This window comes from Prionailurus viverrinus, chromosome B3 (genome assembly GCF_022837055.1).
Source record: "Prionailurus viverrinus isolate Anna chromosome B3, UM_Priviv_1.0, whole genome shotgun sequence".
NCBI lineage: Eukaryota > Metazoa > Chordata > Mammalia > Carnivora > Felidae > Prionailurus > Prionailurus viverrinus.
Window position 1 is genome coordinate 54,609,035 of NC_062566.1, and position 27,665 is coordinate 54,636,699.

At 38.4% G+C, this 27,665-nt stretch overlaps 1 protein-coding gene and 1 pseudogene across 2 annotated transcripts in view; both read right to left on the reverse strand.

The window, feature by feature from the left end:
* The window catches only part of GOLM2 (golgi membrane protein 2), a 104,632-nt gene extending 79,444 nt beyond the window's left edge, over positions 1–25,188 (reverse strand). For both annotated transcript variants that reach the window (XM_047862992.1, XM_047862991.1), the window contains exon 1: positions 24,566–25,188. In XM_047862992.1, coding sequence (XP_047718948.1) covers positions 24,566–24,892 — 327 coding nt within the window. In that variant the 5' untranslated portion in view covers positions 24,893–25,188. The remainder of the gene's footprint in view (positions 1–24,565) is intronic.
* LOC125168007 (60S ribosomal protein L23a-like) lies at positions 13,936–14,403 on the reverse strand (annotated as a pseudogene).
* Positions 25,189–27,665: the final 2,477 nt, after the last annotated feature.

The window sequence follows — 27,665 nt, forward strand, 5'->3', positions numbered from 1 at the left end:
TAACTACCCCACTAGTGCCTAGAACTGCATGCATTCACACTCCATACAAACTATCACCAAGTCCAGCCAATTCTTCTTTTGCAACTTCTCTCATATCTGACCCTTAACTCTTTCTCTATGTTCATGGCAACTGCCTTGATCTACAAATAAGAGCAGAGATCTTATTTGTTTGGTCACCCCTATATTTCCTGGCACACTTTAGGCACTCAACATTACTGAACAAATAAATGAAGAAATTTAATTTACCATTAGTCTTTTCCCACTTTTATCAATTTCCAAATGGTAGTGAGAAACAGCTTTGCAAAAACTTGTTTTCTATCAAATCTTTCTTTTAGTCAAAATCCACTAATAGAACACTATTACCCATAGTGTGGAATCCAAAACTCTTCTACCAAGCATTTAATGTCTTTCAGAAGGTGGGTACCATGTTAACCAATTACCAGAAATGGTCTCCTGGACAGAGTGAAGCTAGTTTTAACCATACATAATTTAAACTACTCCTTCTTATATCCAAGCATCATCAGCAAACAGAATGTCCTTTCCTTTCCTTTTTACTACAACAAATTTCATTCCCTCCTTTAAAATAAAAACCAAAACTTAAATTGACTCTACGAGAGCATGATGTTAATTTCTACAGATAAAAATTTCATTATATTCACTATCCCTCATCCCTCCAAATTTTCCCAATTTTTTATGCTATTAGGTCCTCATCACATCTTCCACTGCCAGGTCCCCTCTAATTTAGCATGTCCCAGCCACCTCCTGCCAAGACAACCCACCACTGCTGCCAAATCCCATTTTAGGTCTTGAGTGTGCATTTAATTCCTTCCTAAATTAATTTATTCAACATATATTTATTGAGTACCTATTTCATGCAAGTCACTGATCTAAGCACTGGGGAGACAGCAAATCACAAAAATAAACAAAATTCCCTTCTGTTGTTGGGGGATTACAATACTTAATATACAATATTTACTTATTATGATAAAAGAAGTCATATAATAGAATAGGAAGTGCTAAGTGCTGTGGAAAAAATACATTAGAGATGGAAAAGAGGGGAAGGCCTTAACTAAAAGGTGTAAATTTGAACGAAGACTTTCAAGAGTGAGAATTACCATGCAGCTATCTGGGAAAAGAATGTCCCAGGCAGAGGGTACAGCCAGTGTAAAAGCCCTATTGCAGGAGAATGAATGATACTTCAAGAACTGATCAAAATGGCTAGTTTGCTGTGAATGAAGTGAGCAACAAGAAGGGTAGTAGGAGATGACAGAGAACTGTGAGGGAAGCAGATGGTCTAGAGCCCGTGGACCACTGGAAAGACTTGGGACTTTTTCTGCAATTGAGATGGAAGCCAGCAGGGCATTTTGGGCAAACAAAGAACATAACCTAATTGACATTTTAATATAATGCTGTGTTGAAAACAGATTGAAGTAGGAGCAAGGACAGAAGAAAGGAGGCTAGTTAAGCTATAACCAATAATTTAGGCAAGAAATGATGATAATTTAGACCAGAGTGGTAAAGGTCGTAGAGAGACAAGTGTCTGGATTCTGGATATATTTTGAAGCTACGCCAACAAGAATTGCTGATAAATTGGACACGGGGGTGAGAAAAAGTCAAGAATGACTCCAAAGTTTCTGGCTTGAGAAGCTGACAGGAAGGAGTTGCCATTCACTGGGCTGAGAAAGACTGTGAATAGAAGTTTTGGGGTAGCAGAAAGATAAGGGAGTTGGCTCTGGACTGGTTAAGTCCAAAACCATATTTGCCATCCATGAGGAGATGATGAGTAGAGAGTTGTCTATCAAGACTGGAATTTAAGAGAACAGTCTGGGTAAAAGATATAAATTTGGAAATCATCAGTGTATAGATGATTTTTAAAGAAGTGGCAGGATGAGCTCTCTATGGAACTGAGTTTGATAAAGAAAAGGTTCAAGGACTAAGCCTTGGAGCATTCTATCTGAGGAGGAACCAGAAAAGAAAATGAGAAGGAATGGCTAGTGAGGTGGAAAGAAAGCAATATTCCCTGAAAGCCAAAATGAAGAACATGTTTCAAGGAAGAGGACGTAGTAATCAACTGTATCAAATGTTGCTCATAGGTGAAGCAAAATGATAACTAAGAATTGACTACTGGATTTTAGCCAAGTCTCAAATACTGAACCACACTTGGTCTGGTGAGAGCAAAAGCCTGATTAGAGTGGATTTAAGGGAATGTGTTTAAGCTGTCCAGAATAAGCTACAAGACTTAGACTTCCAACAATAATCTTTCTACCTAGCAGGAGGCCAAAACTGGGTTTCAGCACAAGTTCTGTGAAAGTTACCTCGGCTGATCACACTCATTACTTTCAAATAAAAAAAGTGATGGCAGAGTCAGCCCTTAGTTCTCTGATGCTAGTTCCCCAGAAGTGATTGTACTAGAAAGCTCACTTTAGTTCTCAGGGCCTTGAGTGAGTATGTGTCCTAGATTTTCTAAAGGTTCCAATTTAATATAATTTTCTTCTGTTAATGAAGGGGATTCCTTATCTGTGCAATTAAACATTTAATTTTATGCCACTGTAATAGTTTTTATATTAAAATTTTTTCTCAAATCAAGAAAATTCTTTTTCAGCCAGGGGCTAAGGAGAAGGGAAAAGGAGAGCTTTGTTCAATAGGTATAGAGCTTCTGTTTTGCAAGATGAAAAGGTTCTAGAGATCTGTTGCACAACATTATGCACAACACAGCTAACATTACAGCACACTTAAAAATGATTAAGATAGTCAATTTTCTGTTACATGGTTTTTCACCACAGTTTTTTTTTTTTAATTCTTTTTCAGACATAGTGTCCTGATTTTGGGAAATATGGACACTATGCTGTTAACTCAAACAAATCTCCAATTGAAGGCATTCCAGGCACCACAACAATATTTGAAGAGTAAATGTCTTTTGTTTTGGGGGGAAGCACCATTTAAAGAAGTAAAACTTGTTAAGAAATTTTCCCCACTAACCTGTAAAACAGTTTCTTCCTTTCTTTTAGTTAAGGTAAAAGATATCATATGGCATTAAGACACCAGCATAAGCTCTCAGAATGGGTCTTAATTAGTAGGATGTGTATAAACATAAAACCACCTTGCTGAATTTGGTATGGAAAGTATACATCCATATTTTTAGTTATATGCTTTTTCACGTCTTTTTAGATGGTTCTCTAGTAACCGCCCTTTCATCCCTTGATGTCAGTTGTTCTTTGTATCTTTGTTAAGCCTCTATCATGTAATTAATACTGAACAAAGGGTTGCACATAAGGAAAGACTGTGATTATGCAGAACCCAGTAATGTAGTGCTTGAAAGAACAGGCTCTAAGGTTAAACTGCCTGGGTCTGAATTCTGAATCCATAACTTATTATTATCTTGGACATACTGCTTATTAAACTTCTCTGTGCTTCGGTTTCCTCATCTGTAAAATGAGAATATTATCTGCTTCACAGGCCTGAGATAAAGTGATTGCAACAGTGCCTGGCACATAGTAAGTGCTTAACAAATGTTAGCTGGTAGAAGATCTTTACTGTTCCCAGTACCTAGCATGGTGGTCCCTCAAATTTAGCCTTTTTGGCTAAAATAATACACTGGGAATTTCACAGAATTTCCTAGCATATTATTTTATTCCTGATTCCTTTTTTTTTTTTTAAGTTTATTTATTTATTTACTTATTTGGAGAACAAGAGAGACAGAGAGAGGGAGGGAAAAAGAGAGGGAGAGAGAGAGAATCCCAAGCAGGCTCTGTGCTGTCAGCGCAAAGCCTGATGAAGGGCTCGATCCCAGGAACTGTGAGTGAAATCATGACCTGAGCTAAAATCAAGAGTCAAGACACTTACCGACTGAGCCATGGAGGTGCCCCGCCAATTTCTTTTTTTTGATAACTCAGAGCTACTTATCCTATAAGTAAGTACATTTTGGATTATTTTCTCTAAATGCCTCCACTAAAGCTTCAACGTTTTTCCCAATGCACAGTTGATGATTTTTCTGTTCATGACCCTTCCCCTTTAAGAATGCCATCTGTACACTGTGAACTTTTTCTAAGTCATTCATTAAAGATGTTACACATGACCAGTCCCAAAACTAACCTCTTGTTCCCCACCATTTATTATAATTCTCCATCTGAGAAAGTAACCATGGTATGGTAAGAAAACCACTGAACTATGAACCACTGAATTATAAAACCAGAATTATGAACCAGAATTATAAAACCAGGTTTTAGTTCCAACTTCAGGTACTAGAGACCAGAGGTAAATAACTTTTAAAAATTTTAATTTTCTCATCTATAAAATGGAATTGCAAGTCCTATCTACCTTGGAGTTTAGCTATAAATATCAAACTTACCAGTCTTTCGACTCTATTATTCTCTATTCTTGCTGCCATTGTAAATACAGACCCACAGTTCTTGCCTAAATGTCTGCAGTAATGTATTTCCTAACTGATCTTGGTTTCATTTTCTTTTCTCTACAATCATCCTTTACTACACTCATGACTATCTTTTCAAAAAACAAATTGAATTATATTGTTCCCTATGACCTGCAAGGTGAAATCAAAACTCCTTAGTATGGCATTTTAGACTTAAGAGTCTGGCCCTAGAGAGCCCAGAAATAACCCCCCATATATGTTCAACAGGCTTTTCAATAAGAATGCTAAGACCATTCAATGGGGAGAATAATAATTTCTTCAACAAATGGTGTCAGGACAACTATATAACCACATGCAAAAGAATGAAGTTAAAAAAATAAATAAATAAAAAGAATGAAGTTAGATGCTTACCTTCTAAGGTAAGGAGAAAATTAACCACAAAAGAAAATTAACTCAAATGGATCAAAAACCTAAATTTAAGAGCTAAAACTATAAAATTCTTAAGACGAAAACATAGGGATAAATCTTCATGATTTCTGATTTGGGAGCGGTTTTTTTTTTTAAGTGTTTTTCATTTATTTTTGAGAGAGAGAGAGAGAGAGAGAACATCAATGGGGATGTGAAGACAGAGAGGGGGACAGAAGATCCAAAGCGGGTTCCATGCTGACAGCAGCAAGCCCGATGTGGCACTCAAACTCACAAACTGTGATATCATGATTGGAGCTGAAGTCAGACACTCAAACAACTGAGCCACCCAGGTACCCCTGGGAGTGGTTTCTTAAATATGACAACAAAAGCATAGGCAACAAAAGAAAAAATAGATACAATTGAATTGCATCAAAATTAAAAACTTTGGTGGGGTGCCTAGGTGTCTCAGTTGGTTCAGTGTCAGACTCTTGACTTCAGCTCAGGTCATGATCTCATGGTTTGTGAGTTCAAGCCCTGTGTCAGGTTCTATGTGGACAATGAGGAGCCTGCATGGGATCCTCTCTCTCCCTCTCTCCCTGCCCCTCCTCTGCTCAGGTGCACACAAGGGTGCACATGCACTTGTACTTTCTTTCTCTCTTAAAATAAATAAGTGAACTTAAAAAAAAATTTTAACTGGGGTACCTGGGTGGATCAGTCAGTTGAGCATCCAACTCTTGATTTCGGCTCAGGTCATGATCTCACAGTTAATGAGATCAAGCTCCACATCAGGCTCTGTGCTGACAGCACAGGGCATGCTTGGGATTCTCTCTCTTCCTCTCTCTCTGCCCCTCCCCCACTCATGCTTTTTTTTCTCTCTCAAAAATAAATAAACTTAAAAAATAAATTTTAAAACTGTTGTGCATCAGAGGATGGTATCAACAGAATGAAAAGATAATGCACAGAAGGGAGAAAATATCTGCAAATATATATCTGATAAGGATTTAATATCTAGAACATATAAAGAACTCCTACAACTCAGCAAAAACAAATAATCTAATTAAAAATGGGCAAAGGACTTGAACAAATCCTTCTCCAAAGATAAAAATGGCCAAGAAGCACATGAAAAAATATTCAACATTGTTAGACATTAGAGAAATGCAAATCAAAAGCACAGTGGGTACCACTTCATATCCAGTACGATGGCTATTATCAAAAACAAAACAAACAAACAAAACGTGTTGATGAGGATAAATAAACTGGAACCTTTGTGCATTGCTAGTGACCATGTACACTGGTTGCAGCTACTGTGAAAAACAGTTTGGTGGTTTCTCAAAAAGTTAAACATAGAATTACCATATGACCCACCAATTCCACTCCTAGGTAAATACCCAGAAGAACTGAAAACAGAGATTCAAACAGATACTTCTGTACCAATGTTCAAAGTAGTATTATTATTCACAACAGCCAAAAGGTAGAAACAACTTAAGTGTCCATCAACAGATAATGTATAAACAGAATTATATATGGTAACATTACTCCGCCATAAAGAGGAATGAAGTTCTGATGCATGCTACAACATGGATAAACCTTGAAAACATTATGCTAAGTGAAATAAACCAGACAGAAAAGGACAAATATGGTATAATTCCAGTTACATGAAGTATCTGGAATACACAAATTTAGAGAGACAAAAAGTAGAATAGATATTACCAGTGGCTGGTATATGGGAACAGTTATTGCTCTGATGGGTGCAGAGTTTTGGTTTGGGATGGTTTAAAAGATCTAGAAATAGGGGCGCATGAGTGGCTCAGTTGGTTAAGTGTCGGACTTTGGCTCAGGTCATGATCACGCTCTCAGTTTGTGAGTTTGAGCCCTGCATCAGGCTCTCTGCTGTCACTACAGAGCCTGCTTCGGATGTCTCTCTCTCTTTCAAATAAAACATTAAAATAAAAGTTCTAGAAATAGATAGTGGTAATGGTTATACATCATTGTGAAAGTACTTAATGTCATTAAATTGTATACTTAAAAATGGTTAAAATAGTAAATTTTGTTATATATATTTTACCACAATAAAAAAAAATGTTAATAAAGGGTCTGGCCCTAAACACCTTCATCTCCAGCCACAAATTTCCTTCCTTCTCACCACCATGTACCTCACATGCCATGCTCCTATTGAACTGCCTGACCTGTGAAGGTACAATAGACTTTCAATCTTTCCTGCCTTCATTTATGTTCCTTTTGTCTTTCCCCCTTTCTAAGTTTAGTGAACTACTCTTCATCCATTAGGATTTATCTTCAGTGAATCCTTTCTTTCTTCACTTCCTGAGCAGTTAATCAATTATTCTTTTGTACTTTCAAACCCCTTTGTAAATAGTTCGATCATAGCATTAATCATGCATTATGGATTATTTCTCTATGTGCATCTCCCCCATTAGATTGAGTTCCTTAAGGACAAGTATTGAATTTTATCATCTTTCTATGCCTAGAACCTAGCACATGGAAGATACTTTCCCAAATAAATGACTTCTGCATGTAACATAATTTTGAAAAATCAGAAAGCACTATGTCAGTAAAATGACTTATTTCATTTTACCCTGTGTGAATTTATTTCAAGTTAGCTTCCAGTTTATGAAACAAGTCCCTGAAGATATGCAATATATAATAATTTTTTCACTATACTCCCACTAAATTAACCCCAAGGTTTTCTTCTATTCGTTTGAATATTAAATTGAACCAGAAAAATATTTTTGGGTTTCTACATGAACAAGATATTAATCTAAAGTACTAGCATACATTACAAAGATACATTCTATGCATGTTAGAAAGATAGGGTTCATAATGAGTAGTTTTACGTCAGAATATTTTGATCACGCCTTCCAGAAAGTAGTGTAATCAGATATGTGGATAACATCTATGGTAGCCCCAGCACATATTTATGCACACTTTAGCTAAGAGGCAGTACAAACTGCTGAATCAATCATCAAATATTTACTTATTTAAATATTACACACATAGGGCACAGTACCAAATATATACATGTGTACATGCTTTACAGATTTTTATAGTGAAGAAATTCACAATATAAAGTTGGAAAACACACACACAAAAAGAGGTGCAAAATAAAAGATGCAGTATAAATATGCAGATATGGTCATCCATTCAGTAATTATTTATTAACTGGGTATAAACCAGGTACTCTAAACATAGCAGATAAAGAGAGATGGACCCTGCCCTCAAGAATCTTAAACATGTATAGGGGTACCCAGGTGGCTCAGTTGGTTAAGTGTCTGACTTCAGCTCAGGTCATGATCTCACCATTGGTGGTTTCAAGCCCCGCACCAGGCTCTGTGCTGACAGTTCAGCTCCCTGTCTCTCAGCCCTCCCCTGCTCACACTCTGTCTCTCTTTTCTCAAAAAAAAAAAAAAAAAAAAAAAAGAATCTTAAACATTTATTAAGTAATGTTATGCCAAGAACCGTGTGAATACAAAGATGAATAAAACATATAGCCATGCCTGGCTCACAATCTAGATATGGAGAGACAATTACAAATAAATAATTATGGCAATTAATACTGACAACTTTCTCTCAAAACTCTTTCCCTTGGCCTACATATGACACCACAGTATCTGGGGCTTTTTCTTCCTTTCTGTCTGGCTACTCTTTCTCAATCATTCAAACCTGCTCCTCCTCTTCTATCCCCTTATCTGACGCAAAGCTCTGTCTTACATATGCACCATTTTATTCTACAACCTACCATTCCTATGACATCAACAACCATAACAGATTTAAATCTGTCCCTAGCCTATCCTTTCTATTGAGATCCAGAAATATATTTCCAATTACTTACTTGATATTTCACAGATTCCTCAAACTCAACTTACCAAAGTTTCTACTTTTCTGGAACTAGCTTTTTTTTTTTTTTTTTTAATGTTTTATTTATTTTGAGAGAGAGAGAGAGGGAGAGAAAGAGGGAGAGAAAATCTCCAGTAGGCTCCAAGCTGTCAGGGCAGAGTCCAACACAGGGGTCAATCCCAGGAACGGTGAGATCATGACCTGAGCCGAAAACAAAAGTTGGACATTTAACTGACTGAGCCACCCAGGCGTCCCTCTCAAACTAACATCTTTTTTTTTTTTTTTAAGTTTATTTTATTTTTTTTGAGAGACAGAGACAGTGCAATTTGGGAAGGGGCAGAGAGAGAGGTAGAGAGAGAGAATCCCAAGTAGGCTCCACACTGCCAGTGCAGAGCCCAACACAGGGCTCAAACCCATGAACTGTGAGATCATGACCTGAGCAAAAACCAAGAGCCAGACGTTTAACTGACTGAGCCACCCAGGCACCCCTCAAACTAACTTCTAATCTAAGGTTCCTACCTCAAGTCATAGCACCACCATCTGGTGGGTTGCACAAACCAATTATCAAGGGATCCATCTTTGAATGCCCATCGCACATCAAATATATTACAAAATCTTAACTCTATTTCTATGCTTTAATAACCCAGTGTTTCTCCATCAAGGTGCTACTAACATTTGAAGCAGGACAGTTCCTCATTGTTGGGACTCTCCCTCCCATTACAGAACATCTACCATTCCTAGTTCCATGTCTAAATGCCATTAATGCTCCCCCATCATTAGCACTAACAAAAATGCTCCCTGAGGCTTGTATTCTTAACCTTCTTAACCAGGTTAAGAATTGCACTTTGTTTAGTTAAAGACTCCATTATGTCTTACCTGCACTACTTAAAAAAAATTATTTTTAAGTTTATTTATTTATTTTGAGAGAGAGAGAGAAAGAGAGAGAGAGCACATATGCAGGTGAGGGGCAGAAAGAAGGAGAGATAGAATCCCAACCGTGAGTTCATGACCTGAGCTGAGATCAAGAGTCAGATGCTTCACCAACTGAGCCACCCAGGTGCCCCTAAACAAAATTTTAAATAAAAACCTTATAATTATTTCCATTACATAATTATCTTCCCTCCAATAAATTCTCTATTCTGTAGCCAGAGTAATCTTTTAAGCTCAATCTGATCAAGTACTCAAAACTCTTGATGCTTCTGGTCTTAGGAGAAAGCATTTAGTCTTTTGCCATTAAGTATATGTTAGCTGTGGGGCTTTGATAGAAACCCCTTATGAATTTGAGGAAGTTTCCTTCTATTCCAATTTTGCTTAGAGTTTTTACAACAAATGGGTATTAAACTTTGTCAAATGCATTTTCTCCAAGATTATCCAGTCTCACCAATTTTATTTAATGTACTAGAGGTCCTAGCTGGTGCAATAAGACAAGGAAAAATAAAATAAAAACCATCCAATTGGCAAGGGGGGGAAACTGTCTCTATTTGTAGATGACATGATCATGCATATAGAGAATTCTACAGAATCTACAAAAAAAGCTACTACTAATGAGTATTGCAGCCTTTTTTTTTTTTTTGGTAGATTCCTTAGAATTCCTTAGATTCCATTAATACTACAATTAATGAGTTCTAGTGCAGCAAAATTATCAATATACAAAAATTAAGAGCATTTCTACACACTTGCAAAGAACAAGTAGAAAACTGAATAAAAGATATAATTCCATTTTTGATAGCATCAAGTACATGAAATACTTAGAAATAAGTATAGTAAAATATGTAGGAGTCCTAAATACTGGGAATTTTATATAAAATGTTGCAAGAATTTAAAGAAGGCTAAAAAACAGAGAAACACCATATACATGGATTGAAATATTCAATATTGAGTTAAGATTCAATTCACTCCAAATTGATTTATAGATTTACTGTGGGTTGAACTGTGTCCCCAAAAGAGTTGAAGTCCTAACCCTCCAGTACCTTTGAATGACCCTTACTTAGAAACAGTCATTGCAGATGTAATCAAGTTAAAATGAAGTTATACTGGATTAGGATAGGCTTTAATCCATTATGACCAGTATCTTTATGAGAAGACAAAACAGATTAGGGAAGAAAACACCATGTAAAACAACAAAGACACACAGACATATTGGAAAGACAGCCATAGAAGATGGAGACAAGAGACCAGAGTTACGCTGCCACAACCCAAGGAACCCTTGATGTTATCAGAAGCTAGAAGAATCTTACCCCTAGAGGCTTCAGGGGGAGCACAACACTGCCAACACCTTAATTTTGGAATTCCATTCTCCAAAACCATAAGATAACAAGTCTCTGTTGTTTTAAGCCATCCAGTTTGTGGTACTTTGTTACAGCAGCTCTGGGCAACTAATACACATAGTAAATACTCAAAATTTATTTAATTTGTTAGAGAGATAACTTCTCTTATATAATATTATATAATTTTATTTTATATATGTAATTTTATATATTTTTAAACACATGTATAAAATACTGTGTGGCAATATAGTTTACTGGAAAGAACAAGGGTTGTTAGAATCAAACAGACCTGAATTTAAAATTCTGCCCTTCTTTTATCTCTCTTAAGCCTGTTTCTTCATTCATAAAATGAGGAGGATCAATGAAATAAAATATGTAAAAGTCTGTCCACCAGTACAGAGTTTGCCATTTTATAATGTTAGTTCCTTTCTTTTCTGGGTACAGTGGTACAGTTAGTCTTGAAGAAATTTGGTCTTGTATTGCTTTCTTCAAAAACCCAAATATATTAATTAAATTGACAAAAATGTATTGAGCACTTACTATATACTAAGATCTTAGAAAACTGTCCCTACTTTTCTTTTTTGTCTCCCTTTCTTATTTTCGTATTTCTCCTTTCAATTTGCTCCCATGTTAATTATATTGATTCTTGAAAATTGATGGCTAGGATTTAGTTATGCAGAGAAAAGGTAAAAGGACATTCAAGAGCTTCCTTCTACCCAATTCATAGAGGAAAAGAAACAATTCTTATAGTGTAGCATGTAGTATCTGTCCTCTGAGTGATAAGGAGAACTTTGTGAACTGTGACTTCATTAAGCAAGAACTATTTTTTGTGGCTGAAGACCTAAGGTTTCCCCATTTTAGCCTCTTCCTTGGAAGAAAATTAACATTTCCTTTGACTGAAAATCCAGCATTCCCTCTAGGCACAGTCTAGTTATGCAGTATATTTCAGTTTCCCACAGTGCTTCAAGGTTCTCTTTCTGACTGCTAACTAACTTTATCTAACTTTCTTGCCCTATTTTTTCCTGGTCAGGTAGCTCCTCCTTTGAACAATGTTACCTCAGTTGCCTTCCATGCCTGATTCTTTCTCTCTGGCAAACTAGGTGCTTCCCCCCAAGGATGACTTCAAAACTTATCTACAGGAAGCATTTTTGTATTTAATATAAAATGATATACTTGTACCTTATAATTTCAATCCTATATATCTAATTTAAATTCACCTTGAGGCAAAATTTTTTCCCATTTGATGATTAACTAAAGCCTCATCAACTAACATTTTTCACTTTTAAACTAGACTCTCTTTAGCAATTTTGTACTGATCTGTCCTTCCTTCTTGAAATTTTTATTCCTTAGCTTCAATAACACCCATTTTCTCTCATCCTAACCCTCTCCTATTCAATGTTTATATACTCTGTACTTCCATCTTTAACCCTAATTTCATTTATTCATCAAATGTTTGAGTTTCTTTGGGGGGGCAGTACCTATGCTACATACTGTGGATACAGCAGTGAATGAGAGACAGACACAGTATACATGATTAGAGAGCTTACAGTTGAGCAGGGACTATGAGGGGAAGACCTAACCCAAACTAAGGGTTTGGGGGAAGACATTCTTGAGAAAGACAGTTTTAGCTGAGTCCTAAAAAAAGATGAGGCTGAAATGAGGTAAAGAAAGAGACAGAGGTTTGGAGGAATAAGAAGCTTAGAACAGATGAGAAGACAGTTTTGAATAGAGGACACTGAATGTTTCAAAGCAGAATAGGAAAAGCCCTGGAGGTTTCAGGATGTAAAAGTTCAGTATGTGCACTGGAGGGAACTAAAGGGAGAATTAATAATATTTGAATGCTGGAATGCAAGGCTAGAGTCAGACTGTAAAAAGATTTGTAAGCTATGTTAAGAGCAATAGGAAGGCATTGACTGGCTTCTTGCCCTCCTTTTATGACATGTCTTATTCATTCATTCATTTACATATTTATGTATGTATTTATTTATTTTATTAATTTTTTTTGAGAGAGAGGGAGAGAGGGAGAGAGGGAGAGGGAGAGGGAGAGAGGGAGAGAGGGAGAAAGAGAGAGAGAGAGAGAGAGAGAGAGAGAGAGAGAGAATGCATGCAGGTAACAGAGAGGAGCAGAGGGAAAAAGAGAGAATCTTAAGCAGGCTCCAAGCTCAGCAAAGAGCCCAACGTGAGCCTCAATCCCATGATCCTGGGATCACAGCCTGAGCCGAAATGAAGAACTGGATGCTCACAACTGAGCCACCCAGTCATCTCCACGACATGTTTTAATTATCTTTAAACAACTTCACTGCCCTATAATTTACATACCACAGATTGCATCTATATAAAGCATATAATTTGATGACAGGTGACAGCTTTATACAACTGTGTAACCACTACTACAATCAAGATAGAAAACATTTTTACCACCCCCTCAAAGTTTCCTTTCATTCCTTTGTCATCCATTCCTCCACCTCTGACCTCAGGTGACAACTGTTCTGTTTTCTATCACTATAGATTAGTTTCCTTTTTCTATAATACTTATATAAATGGAATCATAAGTATGTACTGTTCTATGTTGGGCTTCTTTCAGCATAATGGTTTGGGGATTCATCTATATTGTTGAGTGTATCAGTAATTCATTCCTTTTTATTGCTGAGTAATATTTTACTCTCCAGATTTATCACATTTTGTTCATCCATTCACCTGCTGATTGACATTTGGGTTTTTCTAATTTAAGGCTTTTGTTAATATAGCTATTGTGGATGTTTGTGTATAATTTTTTTGTTGTGTGGTCATATGTTTTTATTTCTCTTGGGTAAATATCTAGGAGTGGAATGGGCTGGGTCATATGGTAAGTATATAATTAACTTTATAAGAAACTGCTAAGCAGTTTTCCAAAGTGGTTGTACACTTTTATACTCCCACCAGCAGATAAGAATTGTAGTTGTTCTACATCCACACTAATACTTAGTATTGTAAGTCTTTTTTACTTTTTTTTTTAATGGTGAAAAAGGTTATATTTAGATTTAGCCAGCTGGACTCAATTTAGATGATCCCAATTTTGTTGGCAACATCCAAACCTTTATAGTCAGGAGCCAGTTGAACATATGCCTTCTTTTCTCCATCGGGCCTGATTATCAGAGTGTTGACCTTGGCCACATCAATGTCACAGAGCTTCTTCACAGCCTGTCTGATCTGGTGCTTGTTGGCCTTGACATCCACAATGAACACAAGTATGTTGTTGCTTTCTATTTTCTTCATGGCTGACTTGGTAGTCAGGGGGAACTTGATGATGGCATAGTGGTCAGCTTGTTTCTCCTGGGGGCTCTCTTTCAAGGATATTTCAGCTGTTTGGAGATGCAAGGTCTTGGGCCACTGAATGTAGATGATGTGCAGATCTTTTTTGCGTGTGACTATGGATGCCTTTCAGCACTGCTATCTTGGCCTTCAAAGCCTCTGCTTTGGGTTCAGCTTTGGAAGAGGCAGGGCTTCCTTCATCACCTTTGGCACCATCCTTGAGAAAAGACTGTAAGTCTTTTTAATGTAAGTCATTTTAGGGGTGCTTGGGTGGCTTAGTCGGTTAAACATCTGATTCTTGATTTCGGCTAAGGTCATGATCTCACAATTCATGAGTTTGAGCCCCACATCAGGCTCTGCACTGATAGTGAGGAGCTTGTTTGGGATTCTCTCTCTCCCTCTCTCTCTGCCCCTCACGTGCGCACTCTCTCTTTCAAAATAAATAAATAAACTTTTAAAAAAGTGTAGGCCATTTTAATGGATATAGAGTAATGCCCCACTGTGGCTTTAATTTGCATTTTCTTGGTGACTAATGACATTGAGCACCTTTTCATACGCTTATTTGCCATCACCAGTCTTCTTTGATGAAAAATCCATTCAAATCTTTTGCTCATGTTTAAAAATTGGGTTGTCTTACTTACTTACTTATTTATTTATTTATTTATTATTGAAGTATAATTGACACATAATGTTACATTAGTTTCGAGTATATAACATAATGATCAGGACAATTATGCTGTGTTCATGACAGGTATAGCTACCATCTGTCACCAAACAATGCTATATAACACTACCATTGACTATATTCCCTATACTGTACTTTTTAATCCCTTTGACTTACTCATTCCATAACCAGAAGTGTACCTCCCACTCTTCTTCACCCATTTTCCCCATGGGTTATCTTCTTTTTATGGAGATTTAGGAAGTTTTTATATGTTCTTAAATAATTTTTCTGTCTGTTAAGTATACTGTGAATATGTCTTCCAATCTGTGTCTTGCTTTTTTTCTTTTAAAAAATAGTGCTTTTTGAGTTTTTAATTTTGATGGTCTGATTTACCAATATTTTTCCTTACGTTCATGCTTTTTGTGCCCTCAAAAATCCATTCCTATCCTAAGTCACAAATATTTTCTCTTGTGTTAACTTCTAAAAGATTCATAGTTTCACCTTTTACATTTAGGTCTGTGATTCAAGTTAATTTTGTATATGTTGTAAGGTGGCAGTTATTGTTCTTTTGTGTCCCCATTCCAACTTTGTTCTTTTTTTTTTTTTTTTGTAAACTGCTTTGGCTATTCTATGTTGTTTGCATTTTCAGATACATTTTATTTAAAAAAATTTTTTTTTAACATTTATTTATTTTTGAGACAGAGAGAGAGCATGAACAGGGGAGGGTCAGAGAAAGAAGGAGACACAGAATCTGAAACAGGCTCCAGGCTCTGAGCTGTCAGCACAGAGCCCGACGTGGGGCTCGAACCCACAGACCACGAGACCATGACCTGAGCTGAAGTCGGATGCCCAACTGACTGAGCCACCCAGGCGCCCCTTCAGATACATTTTAGAATCAGCTTGTCAGTTTCAATAACAAAAAGTCTGCTGGAGTTTTTATTGACGCTTGTATTAGTTTTTTCCTAGCGCTGTCATAACAAAGCACCACAAACTCAGTGGCACTTAAAACTTAAAACAAATGAAATTTATTTCCTCATAATTCTGGAGGCTAGAAGTCTAAAATTAAGAGGGCCACACTTTCTCTTTGAAGATTCTAGGGAAAGATCCTTTCTTTCCTTTTTCTTAGCTTCTAGTGATTGCTAGCAATCCTTGTCATTCAAGGATTATAGATTTATCACTCCAGTCAAGGCCTCCATCAATTCATGACCTTCTTTCCTGTGTGTCTTTGTGTAACCATGTCCAAATGCCCTCTTATAAGGATATAAGACATTGGATTAGGGTCCACACTAATCCAGTAACCCATAACACTATGTATCAGCACTATGGACTATTAAGAACCCACAGGAGGGGCACCTGGGTGGCTCAGTCGGTTAAGCGTCTAACTTCAACTCAGGTCATGATCTCATAGTTCATGGGTTCGAGCCCCGCACCCAGGCTCTTGCTGACAGCTTGAAGCCTGGAGCCTGCTTTGGATTCTGTGTCTCCCTCTCTTATCTGCCCCTCCCCCACTTGCACTCTGTCTCTCTCAAAAATAAATAAGCATTGAAAAAAATAAAGAGCCCATAGGAAAAAAATTTTAATCTGCTCCTTCCTCAAGGAACTTAAAATTTTGTTGAGAAGACAACGTTAACATACAAGAAACTACTAGTGAAAATGAAAAACAAAATAAATAGTGTGGCTCAGTCAGTAAGTGTAAAGAGTGTATAAGGAAGGAAAAGCATGCCCTGGGTCAGAAGTCTCGGACACAGATCAAAAGCTGGGCAAAAGATGATAGAATACATACACAGAAAAGAGGTAAGAGACTAAGAAAAGGAACAAAAGTACAAAAAACAGGAATTAACATGACACAGAAAGGCAGGTGGGAAGACAAAAGTAAGCAAAACAACATGTCTGTATCACACTTTGAGTCAGGAGATAGTGGGAGACAAGGTAGTTAAAGCCACTTCATGGAAGACATTAAAGGTTAGACATCATAATTAATGCAGTGATATAAGCCCTCTGAAAGTAAGGTTTGAGGAAGATCAGATTTGCTTAAGGGAGAGAACAGAATGAAAGAAATAGAGACCTAGGCAAGGAGACTAGTTAGGAAGCTACTGCTGCTTCCTTTTCAATCAATTCTCTATTCTGCTACCAGAGTGATGTTTTTTAGCTCAATTTGATCAAGGAACTCCTCTGTATGTTGAATCACTGAATATGAGATGCTAGGAATCAAAGACGACACCAAAATTTCTAACCTCCGTCTTTTTTTTTTTTTTCCTAACTTCATTCTCAATAATGGTTGCATGATCAAGAAAGTATAAAAGGAATATAGTTTGGAGAGGAAGTATGAATTTGTATGGTTTATGAATAATTTGAAGTAGCAATTAAATTACAGCTAGAATTTGGCAGATTATGACTGGTGAAACAGAGGCAAAGGCAGGAATTACCAGGTGCAGCATGTTAGAAGAACTGTAGAAGGCTGATCCTTAAATCACAGAGGAACAGGCAGGCCTCCAGGGAGCCTGTTAAGGAAAATATGGGAGGAGTGAACTAAGCCTAACTAAAAATGGACCAGGAAATGGGGTAGGGGAAAAAGTCAAACAACCAGGACCAAAGGGTGAGGCAGGTAGGCTGGAGGTGGGACAGGATGTTGGGCAGGAACTCTCTTCATCCTGGAGAGAAGGCAGGATGTAGCTGTGGAAAAAGGAAGTAGATATGGAATAATAGTGGCTAATACAACACTTACTAAACATTTCTTTCTTTTTCTTTCTATCTCTCTTTCTTTCTACTATATAGTAGGCATTATTCTGAGCATGTTAATGATTTATTCATTTAAACTTTTAAGAATGAGAGGTAACTATTATTGTCCTCATTTTACAGATGAGCAAAGTGAGACAGAGAGAAATTAAGTCATTTGCCCAAGGTTATACACATACTAAATGGCAGTGCCAAGAGTCGAGTCCACAGTAATAGACATCCACTGTGCCAAGGTTTTACATATACACATTTCGCATGTGTCTGAGCGTTGTATACACACACACACACACACACACACATGCTAAGGATATTTTTTGGAGGAAAAAAAAGTAATATGTTTCTCATCCTCCTTTCTGGCACATTACCTTTTCCCTATTTAAACAAAGGTATATACTGCCTCAGGGAAGATTGTGGTTGTTAAAGGGAAAAGAGACTATTTATTATTCCGCTTCAAACCTCAAAACTGACTTTTTATTTTGCATTTGTAATAATGCAACAATTTGGGGGAGGTCTGTTTCTACATTATAATGACTCCTTTTAATTATCAAGAACTTGACTTGGCTCATGTGGACCATACAGCTTTAACGTAAATAATACATTGGAAGAATTCAAGTTGAGATCAGAAAAATGCTCTTACACACAGGAAGGAGAAGGAAGGCCCTTTCTGACACAAAGAGGAAAAAAAGGCATTGTGCGTGTCACAGATTCCCCCCAAATCCATATATTGAAGCCTCAAATCCCAGAACCTCAGAATGTAACCTATTTGGAAATAAGGTCTTTAAAGAGGTGATTAAGTTAACATGAGGTCATTAGGGTGGGGCCCTAAACCCACTGTGACTGGTGTCCTTCTAAGCAGAGGAAGAGATGCCAGGGACTCGTGTGCAAAGGGGAACAAACATGTAATAACAAAACAGCAAGAGGCAGCCATCTGTAAGCCAAGGAGAGAGGGCCCAGACGAAACCAATCTCTTGTACTTCAACCTTGGACTTTCAGACTCCAGAACTGTGAGAACATAAATTTCTGTTGTTTTTACCAATCCAGTCTGTAGCATTGTATATGAGAGTCCTAGCAAACTAATACAACCCTCTAGGGGGGACTCCTTTAGGAGAAGGCAAAAAATAAGATAAAATATGGGGGAATCCCAGAGAAGTAGGGCTTGCTTCTTACTTCACTGGACAACTTAAGCTCCCTTAAGTTATTTCTGTATTCTAACAGGTTGAAAATGGCAGGATAGTATAATAAATTGGAAGAAGTCCAACATCACCTTTCTAATTCCTTTGGAGCAGGGATTCCTAGATTTCCAAAGCTAGCCTGACAGTAGCAGTGAGCACACCTAGCACCTAGATCTTAGTCTCTAATACTATTTTCCAATAAAAGGAACAAAGACTCCTTAGAGAAATTGCTGATTCTAGGACCGGGGCAGGAAATATATAAGATGACCTGGAAGCATCTTATAGTGCCAGAAAGCAAGTAGGGAGCATGTCACAGTGATGGGTATTATGTCAAAAGGGATACAGAAGGCAACTCAAAGAACTCCCAGTGGTAAAAATTATAACAATTTGAGCAAAAGAATAAATACAATGGCATTGGATTATAACTTAAAGTATAAAATAAATATCCATGAGCCCATACTAATATAAATAAATGATTGAATAAATTAATAAATGAAGGAAAAGAGACAAAGGTCCACACAGATGAATTCCAAATGATTTATGTAGATACTCTGACCTTAAGGAGGTAGAGTATAATTCCCCACTAAGTGCGGGCTGCACATAGCAACTTCCTTCCAAAGAGTACAGTATGGAAAAGGAGAAAAAAAGACTAATTTTATGGTACTTTACAGTAGAGAAACCTGACAAACAGGCAGAGAAACCTGACAAACAGATCAAGCCAGGTGATCAAGGTTAACATCAACAGTGATAAGTCATTTTGAGAGATATACCATTAATATGATGTAATTAAGAATTACACTTTACCTCTGTGGTCTTCTTCCCCAAAACCATAAAAACCACAATCCCAATCTAATCCTGAGAAAAGCATCAGACAAGTCCCAGTTGAGAAATATCTGACCAGTAATCCTTAAAACTGTCAAAGTCATCAAGAATAAACTGTCAGAACCAAAAGGAACCTACAGACACATAATGACTAAACATAATGTGGTACTCTGGATGGGATCCTGGAACAGAAAAAAGACATAAGGGAAAAAATGAAGAAACTGGAATAAAGTATAGACTGTAGTTAATAACAATGTATCAAAAGGGGTTCATTAATTATGACAAATGTACCATAGCAATGTAAGATGCTAATAACAGGAAATACTAGGTGTGGGGTATATGGGAACCCTCTTGCAATAATTCCATGTATCTAAAATTGTTCTAAAATAAATGTTTATTAAAAAAAGAAGAAGAGGGGCGCCTGGGTGGCGCAGTCGGTTGAGCATCCGACTTCGGCTCAGGTCATGATCTCACGGTTCGTGAGTTCGAGCCCCACATCAGGCTCTGTGCTGACAGCTCAGAGCCTGGCGCCTGCTTCAGATCTGTGTCCCTCTCTCTCTCTCTGCTCCTCCCCTGCTCACATTCTGTCTCTCTCTCTCAAAAATAAATAAATGTTTAAAAAAATTAAAAAAGAAGAAGAAGAAGAAGAAGAAGAAGAAGAAGAAGAAGAAGAAAGCCTGAGCAAGGGACTACCTTGCCAACACTCCCTATCCACACATCATACCTAAGGCATCTCAGCAGGGCAAAAGAACTTTTGGTGTGGAACATCTATTGGGAAGAGGGGAGTATACAGGGGGTGATGCCTCCATAGGATCATGATCTCCAAAAAGAGTAAAAGTACCTAGTGTCAGGCATCTAAACACCACTGTTGATACTTTGATAAAGACACTATTGATAAGATAAAGACCACTGAAGACCCCCAAATATGCAGAGCTGAGGTCACTACCCACATTGCCTTGGGAACATATGAAACTTAACCCACCCCTCAGACACTACCCTGACAATGAGAATGTTAACAGGACACCTTAGGATGCAATTAAGGAAATCTCAACTTGACTGAAACAATAAGGAAACATTTTGTATCTCACATAACAAGTACCAATATTCTATTGCAACATTCTACTCCATGATGTTCAGTGCCTCATTCATTCTCTAGCTAACTCTCCTGGCACTCTGGTTGTCTCCATTTCAGGTATCACATGCAGAAGGCACAACATCTGGCAGCAGAAAAGACCACCTCTTCAAGTGAGACTCTTGAAGGATTCTTGTCAGATATTTTCTAGACTGTCTCTCAGTATGAGTCTGTCTGATGCTTTCTTGTGATTAGACTAAGGATTTTAGATTTGGGGTAAGAATACCATAGAGATGCAAGTGCGATTCTTTTAAGGAATTAGGAAACTTCCCCTCACAACTCACCAGCCACACATCATAAGCTCCTTCCTAAATTAATCAGTAGGAAGAATAATGAAATTACCATAATCACTTTAGACCAATCAGGACTTACTCCTGAATCACAAAGGCAAGTATATATACCAAACAAAATAGGGCTGGTCTGCAAAAATGAAGGGGGGTGTGAATGGATACTGAGCAGGCCACCACCAGTGTCTATAGGTAAAAACCCTGAAAGGCAGAGCCTTTACTCAAGAGAATACATTAAATGAACAAATCTGTTTTAAAATAGAAGACACACTTTTCATTGTCCAATTTACTTCTTCCTCCAACACTATCACCACCCAGAGGGAATTTTAGATCTGTTATAGAAAATAAGAAAGTTTCAGGCTTTGTTTTTTCTACAATCTGATTTGTAACATGTCAAGTTTGATACTTCTACATACATGTGATCTCAGATCTGTATAATACCTAGGTGAGTACTAAGCTCTCCATCTTACAGATGAGGAAATGAATCCAAAGTAGTTAAATAACTTGCCCAACATCACAGCTAGAAACTGAATTAGATTTCTAAGCTGTATCTGCAGTCTTCAAAGCTTGAAATGTTTTTTTAAGATACCATATACTTCCCCAGATATCAAGGGAGTAGAGGCAATAAACAAAAGACCTCTAACAGATAAATTTCATCTACAGCTCATCTAGACCAACATGACCCTTTCTGTTAGCAGCTCAAAGAATAAACATGCATACACACTCCAACAAAGATGCTATCGCTAGCTCAAAATATGAAACTGACACACAAGTAAGAGATTTAGATTTGCGAGCCAGTTGCATAACATTAACTCAACAGAAGTAGTTAAGATACCTAGGGCAACATTTCTCAATGCTTTGCTGGATTCTTCTGTACCATGATAACAAGTAGGCCATGAAAATAGTAATCTGTGATCAAATAAACTGAGAGACTAGGTGAAACAAAATTAAACAGCCTTATTAACCAACAGATTTCTCAGAGCCTTTATACACCAGCAAGCATTATGAACTCTAAGAAGAGTATATTCTACTTATAGTATTTACAGTGCTTTAGGTTTATTTATTTATTTTGAGAGAGAGCGAGCGAGTGCAGAGGAGGAGGAGAGAAAGAGGGAGAGAGAGAATCCCAAGCAGACTCCTCACTGTCAGCTCTGACTCGAACCATGAGATCATGACCTGAACTGAAATCAACAGGAGGACACTTAACCAACTGAGCCCTTCAGGTGCCCCCTCTACTTACAGTATTTAACATTTATCTTGAAAAAAGCTCTTTCCTTTTTTAATCCTTACCATTTATAAACAATTCCTAGGAAAGTATTCTGTTTAACACCATTTTGAGAAATACTACTCTAAGGGGGACAAAGGCAAAGGCCCAAGAATACAATCCATTATTAGGGGGCTGGAGGCAAACAAACAAACAAACAAACAAATCCAATAAAGAATACAGTGAAGAAGGTAGGAAGCAAATATGGATAATTCAATATTATAGAAGCAAGAAAGGAGATGGTTTCTAAAGAGACAATCAACAAAACTAAACTACTGAGATATTAAATAAATTGAGAATAAAAAGTGTTTCGATTGGACTAGGAAAACTGTCACTTGTGACCTTTAGGAGAATAATAGCTTCAGAAAGGGGGAGAAAAGAAGGATGACAGGCAGAATATAAAAGGTTAGGATGGAAATGATAAAAGAAGTAGATGAAGCATTTAGAGACCACCAATAACTGTAGTTTAGCAGTGAAAGTAAAAAAAGAAATTGGTTGGTTGGGAGAAGGGAGCATATAGAGCAATAAAAAAAAAAATTTAGAATGGGGTCACATGCACCTGGTTGAAGGTAAAAGTGAAACCATACTGAAAGAAACATAATAACAGATCAGTAGATGGAAGAAATGGAATCCAGAGTATAAATGACTAGAAAAGACATCTTTCCTCTCAGCTTGGAGAGAATTTGAATAGCAATGCCTAGCCAAATCTGAAGACCTTCTTTTAATACTCAAAAATTTCATAGATTTCTTCCTACTCCACTCAAGAGAATTTTTCAGTCTTTAGAGTTCAGTGTATATAGCAAGGGAATAAATTTGCTGATCTGTTGCTCCTGTCAGAGGATGTCTGTTGTGGGGGAAAGCAGAGGGTTACAGAGCTGCAATTAACTAAGGGCCCCAATCTGCATGTAATAAGAAGGTGTAGGCAAGTGACAATAGGGAAGTTGGGAGCTCATGGGATTTTAATTTATAATGACTTACTATAAATGATTTTTATATACAAAATAAAAGCTTAGGAACACACAGAAAACAATGTGAAGATTACCAAAGAAGGGTCTAGAAAAAAAAAAAGGCATCTACTTAGCCCACCCATAAATTTCCACAACTCTGCTATACCAACAGAAGTGGCGTAAGTCATAAATTTATAATGTAACTTCAGGGGCGCCTGGGTGGCTCAGTGAGTTGAGCGTTGGACTCTTGATGTCAGCTCAGGTCATGATCTCATGGTTCCTGAGTTCGAGCCCCGCGACCAGCTCTGTGCTGACAGTGCGGAGCCTACTTGGGATTCTCTGTCTCTCTCTCTCTCTTTCTGCCTCTCCCCTGCTCATTCGTGGGCGCGCGTGGACACAGGCACACACACACACTCTCTCTCTCTCTCACTCTCTCTCAAAAAAACCAAACATTTAACATAAAAAATAATAATATAACTCCAATATGCTGGTGAGAAAAAAGACTAGTAGCAGGTCTGGTTACAGTACAGCTTTAAACTTTTTAAATTTAAACTTTGTATGGCATTCCATCTGCATAAAACACGAACCCTAAGAGCTACTTAAGCATGGAAATTTTCATTTTTATTTCTTTCAAGAATAGCAAGGACACTGGCATGAGATTCTGTTGCTTATAACATTATTATAGATTCTTCCTTTTTGGTTAATTTCATCAACAATTCAAATTGAGTACATAATTTTGCATTAACTATGCCAAAGTCACAAGTGTGGCTCATATACGGCTCCAGGGCCCATTTATCATAACGTTTTGATCACACACAAAAAAAAAAAAAAAAAAAAAAGTCTGTAGCATCTGATTCTTCAACTACTTAATATATCCACCTACAGAGGTTAATAAAAATCATACTGCTTAAAATATACATAGGTACAGGAGTCTGAGGAGGCCCATTCTTTAAACGAAGAAATTAATATTGATCAGTGTGCACGGAATAAGGATAAGGCAACAATACCTACACCAAACCTGGCAGTCTCCAGATTTGTGTATCTGTAAACCTAAGGCAGCCACATAGGCCAGATGACTGCTACTGCCAGCTCAGCAGCTGAGCTTGGAGAACAGGCGGTATCCACACACAGGCCACATTTGAGAACCAGAACTTGTGGCCAGTTTCGCCTGGTAGCGACTGGAGAACGTGGCAGTGATAAACCGGGAAAAGTCTGATAGAAAAAGGGTTACTGGCGGTAAGAGGAGCCTCCAAGGCTGCAATCCCGGAAGGCATAAAGCAGCCGCGGTAGGCTAATGCCCCTACGCCGGGTTAAAGGAAAGTAGGAGGACTGAGAGGAGAGGGCTCGTCCTTACCTTGTCATCCTCGCATCTTTTCCCCAGGCCCTCCCTGGCCTGCAGCCGGCTGCTGAGGCGGCCGTAGTCGGCCTCCTTCTGGTCGATCTGTTTCTTGTGCGAGTCCACCAAGAGCAGGAGGTCCGAATTGCGCTTCTCCAGGCGCCCACGGGCCACCTCGGTGCGCTGGACCTGGCCCTGCAGCTCCGCCACCTCCTCCTGAAGCAGGACGTGGCGGGAGGAGATACTCCAGTAGTTGAAGGCGAGGACCGCGATCACCACCAGCAGCACCACCAACACGAAGGAGGGCAGGCGGCCGGCCCGCCGGTTAGCCCCGAAACCCACCATGGGGTCGAACTAGGCTGTGCCCTGGGGCCTCGCCGCGGACACCTGCGGCCAGAATCTCAGGCCTCAGTAGCTGAGTTGCCTGGGGGACGCGGCCCCAGGGCCGGCCGAAGGAGGAGGCGGGCCAATCTGCCTGCCTGAGAGCCGGAGAAGGGGGCGGGGCCGCAAGCCGCAGGCCCCTCCCCGCCCCCCCCTCCTCAAATCAGGCCAAAGCGTGTTCCCAAAGCTTTGAAAACGACCCTGCACAATCCGGGTAGAACCAGGAGAACCCAGCCGCCTGCACCCGGGACCCAACACCTCAGGGCTGGGGGGCGGGGAAAGGTGCCGGAAGGGGGCGGATTTAACTCTGGCCCCGCCCATTGGCTGGGTCCGGGTCGCTTAGGGGGCCATTGCCTAGTTTCCGCCGACGCCCCCTCTTCTCGCGAGAAAGTGAGTTTCTCTCGCCCTTTGCAGTCTTATCTCGCGAGTGTTATCTCTGTTGGGAAGAGTGTTGTGTTAATTTTGGCGCTTTGTGTTAGCTCTTGTACCTGAATTCGAATCTCTTCAATTTTTTACCCTGATTGCCTTGACCCAAGGTCCAGGGAGTGCCTACCCTACCCTGACTCTCGTGCGAGTTTTCGTCTTTGAGGACATCTGCGGTTGCGACCGCTTTGTAGGGATAACAGTCGGTGAGATGCGGCAGAAAGGGCGACTAGAAGGGCTCTGTACTTGCTTCAGTAGATAGATTTTCTCGTCTGTGCTGACGATGTGGAGAGTAAACAACAAATACCATAAAATAGTGGTGCTCCCAATATTACAAAGACAAATCAAGAAAAACTAAGCTTTATAACTGAACGGGGTGGTGCCAGCCAGGTTTCCAAGGTTACTCCTTGCACGGAAGGGAAGAACTTCAGAATGTGTGAGTTCTTAAACTTACTGCTGCTTTTGCTTTGAGACAGGCTTCCAAATAGAAAGTCCAGAAGCTACCTCAATGAATGATAACTAATGCTATTACTGACAGCACACTCTGAATTAGAAATAGCTCTTTTACAAATTATTTTTGCATGCCTAGTCTCATGTTATCTTCTCAACAACACAGTTATACAGATGAGGAGTCTAATACAAAAAACTGTTCCAGAAACTTTCTCAAAGTCCCTTATCTTGTTTGGGACTTGTTAGACTTGGAGCCAGATCACTGTTCCCTTAACTTCATTGCTCTTTGCATTATACCAGGCTAACCGTTGCTATACGTTCAGCATTAATCACCGTGAGGAAGAAAAAGCCCCACCTCTTTTGTTTTTTCTGCAGATTTCCTTTGTCGTGGCATAAAAAAAATTTTTTAAGTTATTGGCTGTTTAAGGAGAAGATGGAGTTGCTTTATTTTTCAAACTTCAGTTTCAAGAACTTCCATAAGAATAAAATCTCAAGAATGAAAAAAACTGGTATTTTCATTCAAATCAGGGCAAAAAGACTTGTCATCTTTGAATAATTATCCTATGCATCCTGTCCATTTCAAAAATGAAGTAACTTCGGGGCGCCTGGGTGGCTCAGTCGGTTGAGCGTCCGACTTCAGCCAGGTCACGATCTCGCGGTCCATGAGTTCGAGCCCCGCGTCAGGCTCTGGGCTGACGGCTCAGAGCCTGGAGCCTGTTTCCGATTCTGTGTCTCCCTCTCTCTCTGCCCCTCCCCCGTTCATGCTCTGTCTCTCTCTGTCCCAAAAATAAATAAACGTTGAAAAAAAAATTTAAAAAAAATGAAGTAACTTGCCTAGAAGTTAGTAGCCTGAAAGAATTATTGCACCTTTAAGAGTGATGATTTCTCTCTCATAGTTACATAAAAACAAGTAATGCCAAAATTATTAATCTTTAGTTCACATCAAACTTGAATTCTTTGCTCCAGCTTCATGAGATCACATAAATCCCCTTCACTCTCAAATGACAAGCAGACTTTGGCAAAAGGGAGCAAAGCAAAAATAGAAGATCATTGACTATAATGGCCCTTCCCATGTATCCTTTTCCTCAACTTCATAATGGCCTTGCTTTGTGTAGCCAGCAGTTGAAAATTAACTATAAAATAGTATTAACTGCTTAGATATTACTCTTGCAAAAATGTTTTCATTTTTATATGGGATTCTGACATATAAAAATTTAATATTGTACAAAACACATTCACATACATTTTTTAAATAGATGCTTAAAAGAACTATTTGTTTCTTAGTCCATTATTCCATTTTACACATGCAGAAGTAATGTGCTTAAAGTGATATGTCTGGCAAGTGGCAGGGCTGATCTTAAAAACCAGCCCTATTTTGACTCTGCCCCCAGGGAAAAAATTTTTTTATTCCATTTTGATGGTTACCTCTTCAAGCTATTCTCCCTACTAAAGGAACCAAATCCACATATCATCATGACAGTGTATAAGCACTTTCCTATAGATAGTTCTGGATTAGGCATTAAACAAATGGAAGTAAAAGTCAATTCCTTAAGCCAGGTGATCAAGGTTAGCAACAACATTGATAAGTCATGTTATTAGTATGTATCCTTGATATGATGTGATGGGAGCACCACTCTGTGGTTTTCCTCCCCAAAACTCTTAACTCTAGTCTAATCGTTAGAAAAAATATCACACAAATTCCAATTGCCTCAACTGGACCAGTAATCCTACAAAGTGTCAAGGTCATCAAAAACAAGGAAAGTCTGAGAAACTTTCACAGGCAAAAGAAGCATGAGGAGACATAACTACTAAATGTAATGTGGTATCCTGGATAGGATCCTAGAACAGAAAAAGGACATTAGGA